General features: G+C 31.9%; 1 protein-coding gene across 1 annotated transcript in view; it reads left to right on the top strand.

Moving 5' to 3' along the window:
- Positions 1–18464, top strand: part of LOC143055454 (acetyl-coenzyme A synthetase, cytoplasmic-like) — a 33634-nt gene that overhangs the window by 8544 nt on the left and 6626 nt on the right. Inside the window, exons 3-14 of the mRNA XM_076228607.1 lie at positions 2043–2146; positions 2590–2662; positions 4438–4513; positions 4754–4883; positions 5580–5695; positions 7492–7684; positions 13457–13590; positions 14119–14251; positions 14694–14750; positions 15344–15427; positions 17414–17522; positions 17757–17956. Of these exons, the coding sequence (XP_076084722.1) occupies positions 2043–2146; positions 2590–2662; positions 4438–4513; positions 4754–4883; positions 5580–5695; positions 7492–7684; positions 13457–13590; positions 14119–14251; positions 14694–14750; positions 15344–15427; positions 17414–17522; positions 17757–17956 (1409 nt within the window). The remainder of the gene's footprint in view (positions 1–2042; positions 2147–2589; positions 2663–4437; positions 4514–4753; positions 4884–5579; positions 5696–7491; positions 7685–13456; positions 13591–14118; positions 14252–14693; positions 14751–15343; positions 15428–17413; positions 17523–17756; positions 17957–18464) is intronic.

Here is an 18464-nt window from a genome sequence, read left to right as displayed (position 1 = left end):
GGAATTAGGGGCCAAAAAAGTGCCCAAATAAGCATTATTCTTGGTTTTCGTACAATAACTTTATTAAAAGTAAATAGAAATCAATGAAATTTAAACACAAGGTTTATGAACACAAAAGGAAGGTTGGGATTGATTTTGGGAGTTTAGGTCCCAACAGTTTAGAAATAAGGGGCCAAAAAGGGACCCAAATAAGCATTTTTCTTGGTTTTCGCACCATAATTTAAGTATAAGTAAATAGAAATCTATGAAATTAATACACAAGGTTTGTGACCATAAAAGGAAGGTTGTGATTGATTTTGGGAGTTTTGGTCCCAACAGTTTAGGAATAAGGGGCCCAAATAGTGGTAAACTTTGTTTGAATTCATCAAAAATTGAATAATTGGGGTTCTTTGATATGCCGAATCTAACTGTGTATGTAGATTCTTAATTTTTGGTCCCATTTTCAAATTGGTCTCCATTAAGGTCCAAAGGGTCCAAAATTAAACTAAGTTTGATTTTAACAAAACTTGAAATCTTGGGTTTTTTTGATATGCTGAATCTGAACATGTACTTAGATTTTTTATTATGGGCCCAGTTTTCAAGTTGGTCCAAATCGTGGTCCAAAATTAAACTTTGTTTGATTTCAACAAAAATTGAATCCTTGGGGTTCTTTGATATGCTGAATCTAAACATGTACTTATAAGTTTTATTATGGGCCCAGTTTTCAAGTTGGTCCAAAGGGTCCAAAATTAAACTAAGTTTGATTTTAACAAAAATTGATTTCTTGGGTTTTTTTGATATGCTGAATCTGAACATGTACTAAGATTTTTTATTATGGGCCAAGTTTTCAAGTTGGTTCAAATCGTGGTCCAAAATTAAACTTTGTTTGATAAATTGATATCAACAAAAATTGAATCATTGGGGTTCTTTGATATGCTGAATCTAAACCTGTATTTATATTTTTGATTATAGGCCCAGTTTTCAAGTTGGTCCAAATTGCGGTCCAAAATTAAACTTTGTTTGATTTAAACAAAAATTGTATATATGGGTTCTTTGATATATGCTTAATCTAACCATGTATTTAGATTTTTGATGTTTGGGCCCGGTTATCAAATTGGTCCACATTAAGGTCTGCAGGGTCCAAAATTGAACTTTATTTGATTTCATCAAAAATTGAATTCTTGGGGTTCTTTGATATGCTGAATCTAACCATGTATTTAGATTTTGGATATTGGACCATAATAGGTAATGTGCAATTTAAAATTTAAAGTTTTTAAGTTTAAGTTCTTAGACCACATTCATTATGTGTCAGAAACCTGTGTTGTGTCAACTATTTAATTACAATACCCAATGTTGAGGGTTCGAACTCTGCGGTCGTATAAAGCTGTGCCCTGCGGAGCATCTGATTATAATTAGAAGCAGTTTATCTTGAATAAAAATATAAATAAAAGGTACTGTCAAAGTTTTCTTTTCAAATGAACTTACAAACTCACATACAAAATGTTTGTTTCATAGTAGAATTTCTTATCCTAATATAAAAAAGAAGATGTGGTATGATTGCCAATTAGACAACTGTCCACAGGAGACCAAAATAACACAGACATTAACAACTATAGATCACCGTACGGCCTTCATCAATGAGCAAAGCCCATACCACATAGTCAGCTATAAGAGGCCGCAATATGACAATGTAAAACAATTCAAATGAGAAAACAAACTGCCTTATTTAAATAAAAAAATGAACGAAAAACAAATATGTTACACAAAAACAAACGACAGCCTCTGAATTACAGGCTCCTGACTTGGGACAGGTACATACATAAATAATGTGGCGGGGTTAAACATGTTAGCCGGATCCCAACCCTCCCCCTAACCTTGGACAGTGGTATAACAGTACAACATAAGAATGAACTATAAAAATCAGTTGAAAAAGACTTAACTCATCAGATGGACAAAAATACAAGTGGACGTGGCCGGGTACTTGTACATCCCAACAACAAAAAGACACTAGAAACAGATCTGATAGTACTCGCAGTTATCTGACAGACCATTCTTTTTTGCAGGCTTAAAGAAAGGAGACCGTGTAGCCATTTATATGCCAATGATACTAGAACTGACAGTAGCAATGTTAGCATGTGCTAGACTTGGTATAATACATTCCATAGTGGTGAGGACAATTTTTAAAATCTGAAGTATAAATATTGGGGACTTATCAAATTTTATATTAAATTGGAAACTTGTTAACATTTAAAAAAAATACAAGAATTACTGCGGATTCCTTATTAAGCATTGGATACCAATTTTCATGTATTTTGTGGGTTCAGGTGAACCACAAATTCAAATGTTAAACAAATAACATATTTCTAATAGACTGTGTACAAAGATTGGCAAAACCATGAAATTAAATATCCACGAAAATATATGACTGATGCATTTGTTCTTAAAATATTTCATTGAAAATTTGACAGTGGGAGGCTATAGGTATTTAGTTAATTAATAACCCTTTCATCCCTGACAATGCCTTGTGTCATCACCTGGCTCATGCCCAACAATGCCATGAGGCATAGATTTTTCTGTATTTTAAAGTTAAAGAATTGTCGTATTTTTCAGTTTGCTGGATTTTCTGCCGAATCCCTTGCTGACAGAATCTTAGATGGTCAGTGCAGTGCCATTGTAACAGCTGGTTAGTATATAAAATGTAATCATTTGTAAATTGTATTCTTTATGTAGTACTGTATCCTGCAGTTTTATAGATGACTTTATTTATTCAGTCAAAAAATGATGAAGAAAAATGAAAATAGTCCCTTGACTAATATAGAATTGCTCTTCTGACTTGATGATTTCCTGAATAAAACATTGGACTTCTCAGTATAGAAAATATGTTTAATCATTTGTGTTGAATTAAAACCACTCAGTTTCTTCATACAATCTGAAATTTTGTCTCCTGTTATAACAAATGATATTTTATTTGAAGTCTGTCATACAGAGTCAAAAGATAATAGTAACTATATTTAGATGTACAAAATGTCTTGTATACATTACGTCACAGAAATGGTATCATAGACAAAAAAAAATAGACACTAATTTATTGTGTTGATTTTCCAATCACATAAATTACAAAAGTAATGCTTTCTATTTTTAATGTAACAAAGACAAAAAAAATGTTTTTGCCATGATTTTGCAAGAAAATGTAAGCTAAACATTTTTTGTTTGATTAAAATAATAAAGAAATAAGAAGATGTGGTATGAGCAAGGGTCCGGAAACGGTCATATATGCTAGTCATGACTGATTTGCCAACTCAAAAGTCCTAAATGAATTGTTGGGATTTCGGTCTTTTTTCTTTTTTTTTTATTACAGAAATAATTTCGGTCATTTCGTTAAGATCGTTTTTCTTAATCTCGATTTTGAACTTATTTTTTGTTTTGTTATCCCTTCCTGTAATAAAACTGCCACTCCAGTATAGTGTTATAATCCTGAGGGCCCTCCTAAAAACTTTTGTTATGCCTCAGGGGAATATTGGCTAATGATCGCTAATTTCATTACCTGTGTTTTTAATTCACACCTGACAAGCTCAGAACTAAATTGTAAATAAATTAAAATTCCATAACAACTGTCTTCATTATTTAATTACTTTTCAGCTAATACAATGTCTATTCTGATTTAAAATTGAATTTAAACTTGATTTAATTTACGTAGAAATCTCGGTAGAAATAAAGTATTTTTTCACAACACATGCTTTTTACTATGTAATACGCATGCTCGAAATTCTCTTCCGCAGATTAGACACTAAATCGTAAATTTAAAATGATTTCATGCTAAATAAAGCAAGTGCAACTATTTTCATTAATATCATTACACTATTAAAGACAAAATATTAAAAAGCCGATGATTTCCTGTGATATTGATAAACAAAACTAATCCCGGAAATGATTCCGGAATTGTTCGTTTTAGTATTGTCGCATTACATCCGGTTGGAATTTCGACTTCAGAATCGAAAGAAACTAAGCGATGACTGAGAAAATTATCGTTTTTAGTTATTAAAATAATTTCAATTTTAAACTGTTGCTTTCCCTTAATTGCTCTTCATCGATTTTTAGGAAAATAGAAGGATAAATCATGAAGTAAATGCGATGCAACAGAGAAACAAGTTCGTTGATGCTACGAGTATGAGCATACTCATGCAGTAATGAGATTTTGACAATCTTTTTTTGAAAAGGGGCACCAACTTTTAAGTTATATGCAAACAAGGATTTGTATAGTAAGGTCTTACTATACAAATCCTTGATGCAAATGACCGAAATTAGGTGAAAAAATTTCCGGATCCTTGGGTATGAGTGCCAATCAGAAAACTCTCCAGCCAAGTCAAAGTAATGCATATAATATTGTAACTGTTTACCTGTTTACTGTAAGTGGTTGATCATATGATATTTGTAATCTATAGACGTCTTGTATTACAGATGGTGTGTGGAGAGGGAGTAAACTACTTAATTTGAAATCCATAGTAGATGTTGCATTAGAAATTTGTTCAAAAAGGTAAAATTCATTAAAAAATTATTGTTCATCTTAGAGTTTTTTTTTGTATTTAATCATATGAGAATTGATAGAATTCATAATATTTTAAATTCAACATTTACACAGTGTTATTGAAAATGTGAACAATGTAAACTTTCAGTTTAATGTGCATATTTTTCAGAAGTATATAGAAGTAATATAAAACCCATTGCAGCACAGAAAAAACTAACATTTATTTATTTTTAAGTAAATGTTTTACAGGGACCACAAGTTATCACATTGTTTTATTGTGAAGCATTTGTTACCAAAGGGGCACAGTGTACAACAGAACGGAGATCACATAGATTATCCTGAGGAAAAACCTGCTCAAAGACCAACTCGTAGTTTAAAGGTAATTTGATAATGGTTTAGAACTTTACCATGCACAAAATATATTACATGAAATACCAAAAATATTAAACAGACATAGATGCCAACCATTACGATTTTTCTGTAATTTTTCTGATGCTTCCAGTTTCACAGGAGTTACCGATCTATTGTTTGGTAACTAACTGACTTCATGTAATATCATTAACCAATTAAAAAAATACTGCACATGTTTGGCAGAATTGGTCAAAAAGATTGAATTTATTGTTTATTTGTCTTTTGAAATAATGACAAATTGAGATAATGTTATTATTAGCCAAGACTTTGTTATTTCATTTCTTAGAGAGAGTTCATTTCTTAGACTGAATAGAAAGCAAAGGTTGAATGAATTTGTGATTGCTTTTATGCACCAGTAATGAGAAGCCAAGGCAAATTAGATTTTTGGACAAAGAAAAGTTTTCCTGTGGTAACAGACATTTTTTTTGATAGATAAAATTCAAAGCCCTGATTGGCATTATGATGAATAGAAAATTAAAAGCAATTTCTTTTTTATTAAAAAAATGGCACCAGCATGATATATTGACACTCAAATGTTTTGAAAATTGTTTAAAAGAAATAAGTTAAGTGTGCTGTTTATAGTTTCTTTTAACTTGTCAAACATTTTTAAGAACTACAAATTTATGTGGTGTTGCTGTATACAAAATTTGAAATTTCTCAATAGATAAATTGGACAGATGGTCGAGATGTTTGGTGGCATGATGTGATGGGAACAGCGTCCACTGAGTGTGAACCTGAGTGGATGGATGCAGAAGATCCACTATTCATGTTGTACACCAGGTGAGTTGTCATGGGAATAGTATCTGACCTTGAGCCTGAGTAGATGGAGCCAAAAACATCTTGCACAACAGTTTAAAAAGAAAGAATGCATGTTTTAATCTCCAATGTAGTAAAGTGTACAATACATGGGAAAAGTTCCTCCATCCACACTTGTTTCCTTTTAAATGTTGACTGGAATTCATTGAACTTTTAGAAAGCTCTTTATAATCTTATTTTATTGTGCACCTGCTATTTCATATTTTGCATTCCTATAGCAACATATGCAATTTAGCATATCTATGAAGAAAAAAGGGCCAGTCTATTGTATTTTTACAGTAAGGGCTATTCCAGAAAAAAATGTATAGGGGGGTTGGAAGGCAGTTTTTGTCAGTACCCGCCACCCAGACAATTGTAATTGAGAATAATAGTGCATTATAGTGTGAAAAGTTACTCTGATACCCATCACCCATGTATTATTAATATAATGTGCCTTCCAAGTTTTAAATTTGAACACAATATTTCCATAGAGTATGGTAAAGTATACTCTTTATTTTGGGTGCAAAATAACTTTTTTTTATTAACTATGCCGTGTATTTTTTAGGGAAACTATTCATAGTATGATTAAAACTTGTACACAAGTTAAATAAGTGATTTAAAGTGTACAAACGCAATCATCAACTTGAAATGCACTCTAAATGTGTGGTCATTTCTTACCAAACTAATTAAAAACAGACAAAAAAACAATAAAATCGTGATTTTTTTTTTTTGCGAAGTTGAAATAGATGTAACAGAACATTGTTTCTGAAGTGCCTGGTTATGGAAATGCCGAAAACACTTTTGTTGAAATAAAGGAACCAGTAAAAGTTTAGAAAAAAATGGCAGACTAAAGTATGATATCAGCCTATATTTGCTCAAAATGATGGGATTTACAGCAATGATATGTTACATCGAGACTTAATTTCTAAAAGGAAACAGGCGGATTATTTGTTTACTCTCACTTCGTTAATGGAAGAGTTAACTACTAAAATTTCGATACTTTAAACTGGTACTCCAGTGGTTCAGTGGAAAGCTGTACTAACCCACAGCAGGAAGATTGCATGTTCGAACCTCAAAGCCGGAGGTGAAAAAATAATTTCCTATATTAAATGTAACTTAACTTAACTTAACTTTACTTTCAAATTAAAAACAATGTTTGTATGTTTTTAAAGAATGTGTGTCCTAATTGCACCTCCCCCCCCCACACACACAAAAAAACCCATCATGGGCTCAAAACACCAAATATATTATTGGTAATTCATTGAATCTTTACTTTTAAAGTCAAAATTCTATTTGCTGCTTGAATAAACATAATTTAGCCTGAAATTTGTGTCAAGGATTAGATTTGGACGAAAAACGACTGAAATCCGTTATTTTGCATGTTGCAGGCATCAACATTTGGAAGGCATATAGAATGTATTTCCTCCAACTATACCATAATGGCAATTTTTCTGTTTCTATCAGACTTGGGCCATTGCTTTGACACCAAAACTATTATCCCATAAAAAAGTCTCCACACGACCTTTTTCGCAAGAATTTTGTATTTTTTCACTTTTGGACAGATAACACGTGACTTAAAAGGACAAATTTTCTGATATATTATTTTTGTTTTGAAATATTTAATCAATTATCTTTCAAATGGACCCAAAGCTACCTTTGTGTGAGTTTCAGTGCGAATGCTATATGCGATTGAATTTACATAGTGTCTTTCCATAAGTTTATGGCCAATTTGGCAGAATGTGAAAGGGTTAATACATTCATTTGTTTACCTCTATTTTCAGTGGATCCACTGGTAAACCAAAGGGAGTGCTCCACACTGTAGGAGGATACATGTTATACTCTGCCACAACATTTAAGTATGCCTTTGACTATCAACCAGACGATATTTACTGGTGTACAGCTGATGTTGGATGGATTACTGGTCATACTTATGTTGCATATGGTCCACTCAATAATGGTGCTACCAGTATTATAGTAAGAACTTCATTACTGGTCATACTTATGTTACTTATGGTCCACTCAATAATGGTGCTACCAGTATTATAGTAAGAACTTCATTACTGGTCATACTTATGTTCCTTATGGTCCTCTCAATAATGGTGCTACCAGTATTATAGTAAGAACTTCATTACTGGTCATACTTATGTTCCTTATGGTCCTCTCAATAATGGTGCTACCAGTATTATAGTAAGAACTTCATTACTGGTCATACTTCTGTAACTTATGGTCCACTCAATAATGGTGCTACCAGTATTATAGTAAGAACTTCATTACTGGTCATACTTATGTAGCTTATGGTCCTCTCAATAATGGTGCTACCAGTATTATAGTAAGAACTTCATTACTGGTCATACTTATGTAGCTTATGGTCCTCTCAATAATGGTGCTACCAGTATTATAGTAAGAACTTCATTACTGGTCATACTTATGTTGCTTATGGTCCTCTCAATAATGGTGCTACCAGTATTATAGTAAGAACTTCATTACTGGTCATACTTATGTAACTTATGGTCCACTCAATAATGGTGCTACCAGTATTATAGTAAGAACTTCATTACTGGTCATACTTATGTTGCTTATGGTCCACTCAATAATGGTGCTACCAGTATTATAGTAAGAACTTCATTACTGGTCATACTTCTGTAGCTTATGGTCCACTCAATAATGGTGCTACCAGTATTATAGTAAGAACTTCATTACTGGTCATACTTCTGTAGCTTATGGTCCTCTCAATAATGGTGCTACCAGTATTATAGTAAGAACTTCATTACTGGTCATACTTATGTTCCTTATGGTCCTCTCAATAATGGTGCTACCAGTATTAAAGACCAAACAGCCTATTCATTTCTATCAGTGATTTTTCCTTAAAATTTTGTGTGAAGGTGTGACATGATTTGAGGAACAAAATATAATGAAAAAAATTGGGGGTCACCGACTTAGTTTTGTCACTATAGCAACCTCAGTTTCGTGTTTTCCCGAATATTAACATAATATTTGCTTGTTATCTAAACTCTCAAAAAATGCTTTATATCAAACCTACAAACATAATTCTTGTTTCACGTTAAACAGTAGATTTGTATCTTTCAAATAAAGGTTCAAGAGTTTAAGGCTCATATTGATTTGATCTTTAGAAATATGATTTATTTTATTCCCGCCAAAAATTAAACGTAAAACTGAAAAACGTTTCCAGTATTAAAAAATATCTACCAGTGATTTCTTCATAAAAATTTAAAGAAGGAAAGTGCCATATGTACTCTTCAAAATAAAGCAAAAAAAAGTATATGTCACCGACTTTTCAAAAAAGTTATAAATAATTTCATAAAAGAGTTGTCTTTCTTCAGAACATTGCATCTGACGTCATAGTACAAACTTTCCTTGCTGGCGCACTATTTGAAAAAAAGAAATCACAAATTGGACGTTTGAAATCCACATTTAAATTTCCAAGAATAACAACTATATTCACCTACTTTATTATCCGGTAATACAAGAGATTAAGCATGTATCAGTTTCAGATCGTTATGATGTTGTTGCCGCACAATATAAACCTTCAGAAACACCATCCGCCGGAATGGAAAATTGTTTGAAATAACCTTTGACGCTGCTTTTGTATTGAAAGTCTGTTTTTGTCCTCTGTCCCACATAAGCAAAATTATTGAAAATAAAAATAGAAATGAAAGATGGCACTGGTTAACTTACAGAGTGTTTGAATATACCAGACTAGATGTGCTTGTTTCTTTTTCGCGTCAATTTCAGAAGTTTGCCGTAACGAACTCATTCGGTACTGTTGAAAGACGGACATACAAAAGGGTTGAAAACTACAAAGTAAGATTTCTCCAACAGGATAAAATATAATAAATCTAAATTGCTCATTTTGGAAATTAAAACAAAGAAAAGGTTGTTGCCATCATTGAAAATCGAAATTTGTTTTTAATCTTTCCAGTCACAGTTGTAGCTAAATGAAAGGGAGCGATTTTATGTAAGATACTATTCTTGGAGCAATTGTTTTTGTCATAAGTTAAATTTACAACAATTTAGTTTTAAACACCGAAAATTTTGATTTTAATTCACATTCGCTGAGTATTAGTTTTTTAATATGTTTTGCCTTACAGCTAATTTCCTAATACATGTAGGATAACACTTTGGTTGGCTTCCTTGTTTTGTTTGTATAAATAATTACTCAAGCTCTGTAATTAAGATTGACATCTTTATATATAGGTATGTAAACCTGTATATATATATGCTATTTAATTGAATTGGACTTTACCAAAATATAATTATACAAAATAAGCAAGCAGGCAAACCAAAGTGTTGATCTACATACAGTAGGAAATAATCTGTAAGCTTCAGTGAGATTATACAATATGTTTTTCATTTCTCCTTAAGACAATTTGAAATGAAACAAATGACAAAGAAAAATGACCCTTTGTCATCATTTTATTTTTATTATAGGATTTTGTCAAATAAGCAGTATAAATAAATTTTAACTTCATTGATCGGACGTTATTTTACGAGAATCATCCAGACATCAGTTACATGCACATGTTGCCAGTATGTCAAAACTTTTAGGAATAATTGATTATCGGCCTAACCTTGTGAATACTCATTTTTAGCTCACCTGGCCTAAAAGGCCATGTGAGCTTTTCTCATCACTTGGCGTCCGTCGTCGTCGTCGTCGTCGTCGTCGTCGTCGTCGTCGTTAACAATTTTTCAAACATCTTCTCCTCTGAAACTACTGAATGGATTTGAATGAAACTTAACATGATTGTTCCTTAGTATATCCTGCACAAAATGTGCGCTTCGATTTTTGATCCGTCAAAAAACATGGCCGCCGTTACTTAAAATAGAACATAGGGGTCAAATGCAGTTTTTGGCTTATATCTCAAAAACGAAAGCATTTAGAGCAAATCTGACATGGGGTAAAAATGTTCATTAGGTCAAGATCTATCAGCCCTGAAATTTTCAGATGAATCAAACAAACCATTGTTGGGTTGCTGCCACTTAATTGGTAATTTTAAGGAAATTTTGCAGTTTTTGGTCATTATCTTGAATATTATTATAGATAAAGATAAACTGTAAACAGCAAAAAAGATCAGCAAAGTAAGATCTACAAATAAGTTAATATGACCAAAATTGTCAATTGACCCCTTAAGGGGTTATTGTCCTTTAATGACAATTTTTCACAATTTGTTCATCATATTTGCTAACTTTAAAAAATCTTCTCCTCTGAAACTACTGAATGGATTTGGTTAAAACTTAGCATGGTTGTTCCTTGAATTAACCTGCACAAAGTGTGTGCTTTGATTTTTGATCCGTCAAAAAACATGGCCGCCGTTACTTAAAATAGAACATAGGGGGTCAAATGCAGTTTTTGGCTTATATCTCAAAAACGAAAGCATTAAGAGCAAATCTGACATGGAGTAAAAATGTTCATTAGGTCAATATCTATCAGCCCTGAAATTTTCAGATGAATCAAACATCCAATTGTTGGGTTGCTGCCACTTAATTGGTAATTTTAAGGAAATTTTGCAGTTTTTGGTCATTATCTTGAATATTATTATAGATAAAGATAAACTGTAAACAGCAAATATGATCAGCAAAGTAAGATCTACAAATAAGTCAATTTGACCAAAATTGTCTATTGACCTCTTTAGGAGTTATTGCCCTTTAAAGACTTTTTTCACAATTTGTTCATCATGTTGACTTACTTTAAAAAATCTTCTCTTATGAAACTGCTGTATCAATTTCAGCCAAACTTAGGCTAAATGAGTTTCAGAGTTTCAGAGTATCTAGTATAAATTTTATATTTCATTTCCTTGTATGTCAAGAAACATAGCTCCTATGGCTAAAATAGAACATAGGAGAAAATGATTTTTTTTTGCTTTTGAAGAAAATAGGACGATTCAAAGAACATTTAAATAAATTGAAAAGCCAAAATAATCATTGATGAGAGATTAAACCAAAAAAATTCAGGTGAGCGATTCAGGCTCTTGAGAGCCTCTTGTTTTTATTTTTTTTTAAATTGACACTAAAATTAGAAGGATAATTGCATAAGGAACATGTTTACTAAGTTTTAAGTTGATAGTACTTCAATTTCGTCAAAAACTACCTTGACCAAAAACTGTAACCAAAAACTTTAACCTGAAGCGGGACAGACGGACGAACGAACGGACGCACAGACCTGAAAACATAATGCCCGTAAATCGGACATAAGAAAAAACTTTCATCTAACCTGTACACAATCGGCGCAATCGAAAGACAAAATCTACGCAAGTGAAGAAAAATAAAAATGAAATGCAGATCGACGCAAATATAAGACAAAATCAACGCATGTGAAAGAATAAAAAAAAAAGGAAATGCAGAACGGTGCAAATGCAAAAAGTCGAGATCAAAATTTATATTTTATTATTTTTATTAGGACGAAGGTTAAATATAGTGTAGTTTTATGTGTCCATTTGTGTTAAATTTCCACAGGATATTAAAGTAGCGTGACGCATAATAGTTCCTCTTTTCTGGAAGACGTAGCGTACACCATGTTGGAATCCGAGAAAAAAACGCGAAATAGGACGTTGTAATTTGACGTTTTTTCATTGCTAGAAACAACGTCATAGAACTTTTATGTCACTACCAAGTTGCGTTAGCTGATGCGCATAAACAGTAGGCTGTTTGATCTTTAAAGTAAGATCATGGTTACGAAAAGTCTAACAAAAAAACTTAAGTATTTCACAGAAAATTGAACATTGAGAAATTCAAACTGCACTAACAAAGGTGAAGTTTTCCTTTTCCATTAATAGAATCAGTTATGTTGCCTGTAATATTCTGTTAACATGCTATGTTCAGTAAAACAGATGAAAATGAAAAGAAATTTGGATTTTGAACAAATAAATGGTGATGTTCTCTGTGTTTTTGCTGATGTCATTTGGTTCAGAAAACTTTAGAAAAAAACACCTGATAAGAATGAAAAGTTGTGTTTTACGATCATTAAATCAGTTAATGCTACAGGTTGCACCTTGTAAATACAGCTGTTTCTCAAAACACGCCTCATTTGGGGAGATCTTGAATATTCATAGAAAATTAATTTTGTTTACATATTGGTTCCCAGTTATGCTCTCTGTGTTCCATCTCACAGAGACATAACTTGGGAATGTTACCAGTAAATAAACATGTACATATTGTTTACATTGAAATCTGTGGTAACCTTTCATTCTAGGTAGGGGTAGTTAAGAAAATTTGTTAGTTTAAACTCTGAGAAGTTCAGGGCATATAAACGTTGAAAATATACTGCACAGTCCTATATTTTGACCTTTGAAAAAAATTGTGGTGCATATGAACTTTCAATTCTAGGATAAGATTTTTTTCAAAACTTCATAGTAAAAGTGGTACAGTTTTAGCCGTAAAAGGAGTTCCTATGGGAAATTGCATTGCCAATATTTACAGAAATGCAACCTACACGGATTTTTATTCCATGAATGTCAAATGTTTAAGGGCACAATTTTTCTATTCCTACGTTCTGTTGTTAGATCTGAGGCAATCATAAAAATGATGATGTTTACATTTACATAAGATATAACATGTATAAACAGGACATGTATATAAACTTTAAGTTATTAACCAGTGGTTTGTAAGTTATCCAAAATTACCTTTCTTGTTAAGTTTTATATATAAGGCCAAACAAAACAAATGATATTGTAATCTTGTCACCTTATTAGCCAGCATGTTAATGTCTTATATATTCTTTTTTTTAATTAGTTTGAAGGGACTCCATTCTTCCCTGATGCTGGAAGATTCTGGGCCATCATAGAGAAATATAAAGTGACTAAGTTCTACACAGCACCAACAGCCATCAGAGCTCTAATGAGATATGGGGATGAATATGTCACTAAGTAATTATATATATAAGTTTGTATGTTTCTTGAGGTAACCTATTGATATAAAAATCAAACAGAATTACATTGTCTTTGTTCAAAATTCTTAGAAAACAATGATTTGATTGAAATCACTTTTTAGACATCATATCTTAAATTTAATGCTTTTTTAATGCTAAGGTTTTTTCTATACCTTAATTTTCACATAAATCAGAAATAACAAGTGAACCGTACTCCAAATTATATGCAAAGTGAGTTCAGAAAGGAGTTATTTGTGAAGCTTACATGTGTATTTTGCTAATATCTGACAAATCGAAATTGATAAAAGTTATCATTTTTCATTATAAGAATATTTTTTTTTATTAGTTTTTTAGAGTGTTTTTTAGAGTGTTGAAAATATAAATAAAGATGTTATCACCATACCAATTGATATCAGTAAAAATATAAAAAAGTTGATACATTTGGTAATCTATATATAGGATATAAGGCTAGGGTAGAATCTATATGTTAATTTCAACTCTCTATCTGAAAATCTTTAAATTTTAGATATGACAGATCATCTTTGAAAGTGTTAGCTACAGTAGGTGAACCAATTAACCCAGAAGCCTGGCTGTGGTATCACAATGTTGTAGGGAATAAACAGTGTGCTGTTGTGGACACATTCTGGCAGACTGAGACAGTAAGTCAATACACAAAAATATACACATTTAAACAATATATATTATAAAAAACCATCAAGACTTAGTTGTTCATCACTTGGGTTTCTTTTAACAAAGTGAAAGATAAAATTGTTATGAATTTAAATCAGTGAAACATGTAAACATCAAAAGTAATATGTATTGACCAAAAAAAAATAATCTCCGTCATTTTGTGCAATTCTAAAGCAGATTCAACCTTTTAGCCAAGTATGAGCATAGATCATTCTATGATATTCATTAATTTTAAGAACCTCAAGCATCTTAGTGCTCAGATGTGTCAAATTCCAAGAATCTCCAGCATCTCAAACATCTAACTGCTCAAAGATGTCAGAAAAAGTTTTTTTGACTAATATTAAAAGGAATGTCTTGATTTACTCTAGAGCATGGACTCCTGTTGGTAAACTATTTTATTTTTACTTTCAGGGAGGTCACACGATTACACCATTACCAGGAGCCACACCAACAAAACCAGGATCAGCTGTAAGTCACAATATTTAAAAACCTTTAAAAAAATTGTTTCAATTTACTAAATGATACTCTTGTATTTTTATGCCCCACCTACGATAGAAGAGGGGCATAATGTTTTCTGGTCTATGGGTCTGTTCGTCAGTTTGTCCATTCATTCATTGTTATGTTTTATGGTCTGTGGTTCTGTTCGTCTGTCTGTTGGTACCGCTTCAGGTTATAGTTTTTGGTCAAGGTAGTTTTTGATGAAGTTGAAGTCCTTAGTACACATGTTCCCTATGATAGGATCTTTCTAATTTTAATGTCAAATGAGTTTTTACCCAAATTTCACGGTCTATTGAACATAGAAAATGATAGTGCAAGTGGGGCATCCATGTACTATGGGCACATTCTTTTTTTGAAAAGGATCTAAAAATATTAATATTGGATGTTAAGTCGTTATTGCAATATGCAACTCAACTATTTTTCAAGAGTTATATTTGTATTGTCTGTTGAAGAAGATTTTTGTAAACATACTTCAAAGATTAAAAGAGCGGTTGAATATTCATTATCAGACTGCAAGATTACATACATAGAATAAAATGTAACTGTTTAGTATATATTTGCAGACATTCCCATTCTTTGGAATTGTACCTGTTATAATGTCTGACGAAGGAGTAGAAATCACAGAACCGAATGTAGAAGGTTACCTGGTGAGTAGACATGGTAGATAACACAGTAGTATTAGGATTGTAATTTCAAACTGCTGTATTGTTAATTGATAAATAGATATTATGTTTTACTTGTGCGATATTACACACCTGAATCAGAGACACATGCCAGCTGTATGTCCTTTGTTTCCATTGTTAATTTTTAAGATATCCTCTGAAACTATTTGTCAAGTTTTTATCCAGATCATGAAATAATGGATAGAATATTTTCAACTTGTATGTATTTAACTTTATTGTTATATTCAGCTGCATGTGGCTAGAATTTTATACTATGAAACATTTTCTTAATAATATAAGTTTTACTGGTATATAGAAGCTAGCTGAGCTATATATGTTCCATGGACCCTCTTTGCAACTTGATATAATTTTAATTTTATAATCATTCTACAGACTCAGTCACAATGTTTTAATACATCACCAGTCATCTCTAATGATAGTAAATTGAGTGTTAGGTAACATGTTATTTATTCAAAATACAGTTTATAATCTTCAAATATCATATGAAAGTAGAATTACTGTTGAAATATTTCACTTTGCTACTCAGAAAAAAATCGCTAAAAAAAGCAATAAAATTGAGAAAGGAAATGGGGAATGTGTCAAAGCGACAACAACCCGACCATAGAGCAGACAACAGCTGAAGGCCACCAATGGGTCTTCAATGTAGCGAGAATTCCCGCACCTGTAGGTGTCCTTCAGCTGGCCCCTAAAATATGTATACTAGTACAGTGATAATGGACGTCATACTTAACTCCGAATAAACACAAGAAACTAAAATTAAAAATAATACAAGATTAACAAAGGCCAGAGGCTCTTGACTTGGGACAGGCGCAAAATTGCGGCGAGATTAAACATGTTTATGAGATCTCAACCCTCCCCCTATACCTCTAGCCAATGTAGAAAAGTAAAGGCATAACAATACGCACATTAAAATTCAGTTCAAGAGAATTCCGAGTTCGATGTCAAAAGATGTAACAAAAGAAAATAAATAAAATGACAATAATACATAAATGACAACAGACTACTAGCAGTTAACAGACATGCCAGCTCCAGACCTTAATTAAACTGATTGAAAGATTATGTCTTCATCATATGAATATCAGGCACAATCCCTCCCGTTAGGGGTTAAGTATCATACTATCATAAGATATATGGGAAGAACATAACCCGTGTCATGCCAATAACTGTTTTTTTTTTTAAATAATTGTGTTTAGTTCCGATGCAAAGACCCTATAAGTGAATCAATATTAAAGCCAAAATATGCAATCTTTAATGACCTGACAACAGTATCGTAACTATATCCCTTCTTAATAAGTCTGTTTAAAGGTTTTGTAAGCTTTTGAGGTGAATACTGACATTTTTGTGCTTTGTAAAGAAAATTACCATAAAAGATTGGATGTGAAATACCTGAACGTTAGGATGTCTGCATGTTGAGTTATATTTACGAATTATTTCCTTATACTGGTGATAAAATTTAGTAAATGTTTTGACCAGTTTGTGATATCGAAAACCCTGGTGTAATAATTTTTCAGTAATACATAAATTTCTCTCGCTAAAATCTAATACGTTGTTACATACACAAGCGAATCGTACAAGTTGAGATATATAAACACCATAAGATGGTGACAAGGGAACGTCACCATCTAAAAATGGATAATTAACATAGGAAATGAAAAATCATCTCTTTTATCATAAATTTTTGTATTAAGCTTCCCGTTAATGATATATATAGATATCAAGATCGAGGAAAGGGCAGTGGTCATTGTTAGTATTAGCTTTATTTAAAGTAAGTTCAACAGGATAAATTTCTTTAGTATACATACTGAAGTTGTCATTATTGAGAGCCAAAAACATGCATATCATAGTACTTTTTTCATTATAAAACTTAAAATAGTTCAGCACTGTAAAATAAGATGCTTTGAATTTTTTATATATATTGTTACAATATATTAAAGTCAAAATACATTTTAGGTATTTAAACAGCCATGGCCAGGCCTGATGAGAACGGTGTATGGTGACCATGAGAGATATGAAACAACCTATTTTAAGAAATTCCCTGGTTATTACTGTACAGGGGATGGTAGGTGGAGTATTTCTTTGAACTCTGTTTTCCTTTTAAAACCTGCTAAGAGGCAAGTTGTTGCACTTTAAAAAACATTCAGATAAAAACCAGTGGATGAAAATTTTATAATCTTATTTAAAATTTCAAACTGATTTAAAATTTTGAACATTAAGTATGAATAAAAATAGATCTGGGCTAAACATCATGAGAATCAATACAAGTTGACTATAAACTTTTTTATATTATTTGTAGGAGCCAAACGAGACAAGGATGGTTATATCTGGGTAACAGGAAGGATAGATGATATGGTGAATGTGTCAGGCCATTTACTTAGTACTGCAGAAATAGAATCTGCTCTCGTAGAACATCCAACTGTCGCTGAGGCTGCTGTCGTCTCTCATCCTCATAAAATCAAAGGAGAATGTACATACTGTTTTGTCACTTTGAAAGAGGTATATATCACTTACTGTGAAATGGATTTTTTTTATATAAATGAGGCAATTAGTTTTCTTGTTTGAATTGTTTTACATTGTCATTTCAGGGCCTTTTATAGCTGGCTATGCAGTATGGGCTTTGCTCGTTGTTGAAAGCTGTACGATGACCTATAATTGTTAATTTCTGTGTCATTTTGGTCTCTTTTGGAGAGTTGTCTCATTGGCAATCATACCATATCTTCTTTTTTAAGTAATCATTTAAAAGGTCAGATGAAATTGTAGAAATACATAACTTTGATACTCTTTCAGTCGTATTTTACAATCTCCAAAAATCAATCTTACACTGTGGATTCATTTATTTTTAATGTTAACTCATTTTAGTGGATTGAGAGAAGAAGTAAAAATAGATACTTCATTTCATTGTTGTCAAATCCCTCATATAAGCATATGGGAAATTTGTATTTGAAAAAAAAATCAAATTTTGGGTGTACCTTTACCAAAAAATAATGTTCCCATATGAATTAAC

Source organism: Mytilus galloprovincialis, chromosome 1 (genome assembly GCF_965363235.1).
Source record: "Mytilus galloprovincialis chromosome 1, xbMytGall1.hap1.1, whole genome shotgun sequence".
NCBI lineage: Eukaryota > Metazoa > Mollusca > Bivalvia > Mytilida > Mytilidae > Mytilus > Mytilus galloprovincialis.
Note: the sequence above shows the minus strand (reverse complement) of the source record. Positions and strands in the feature narration are given on the sequence as shown.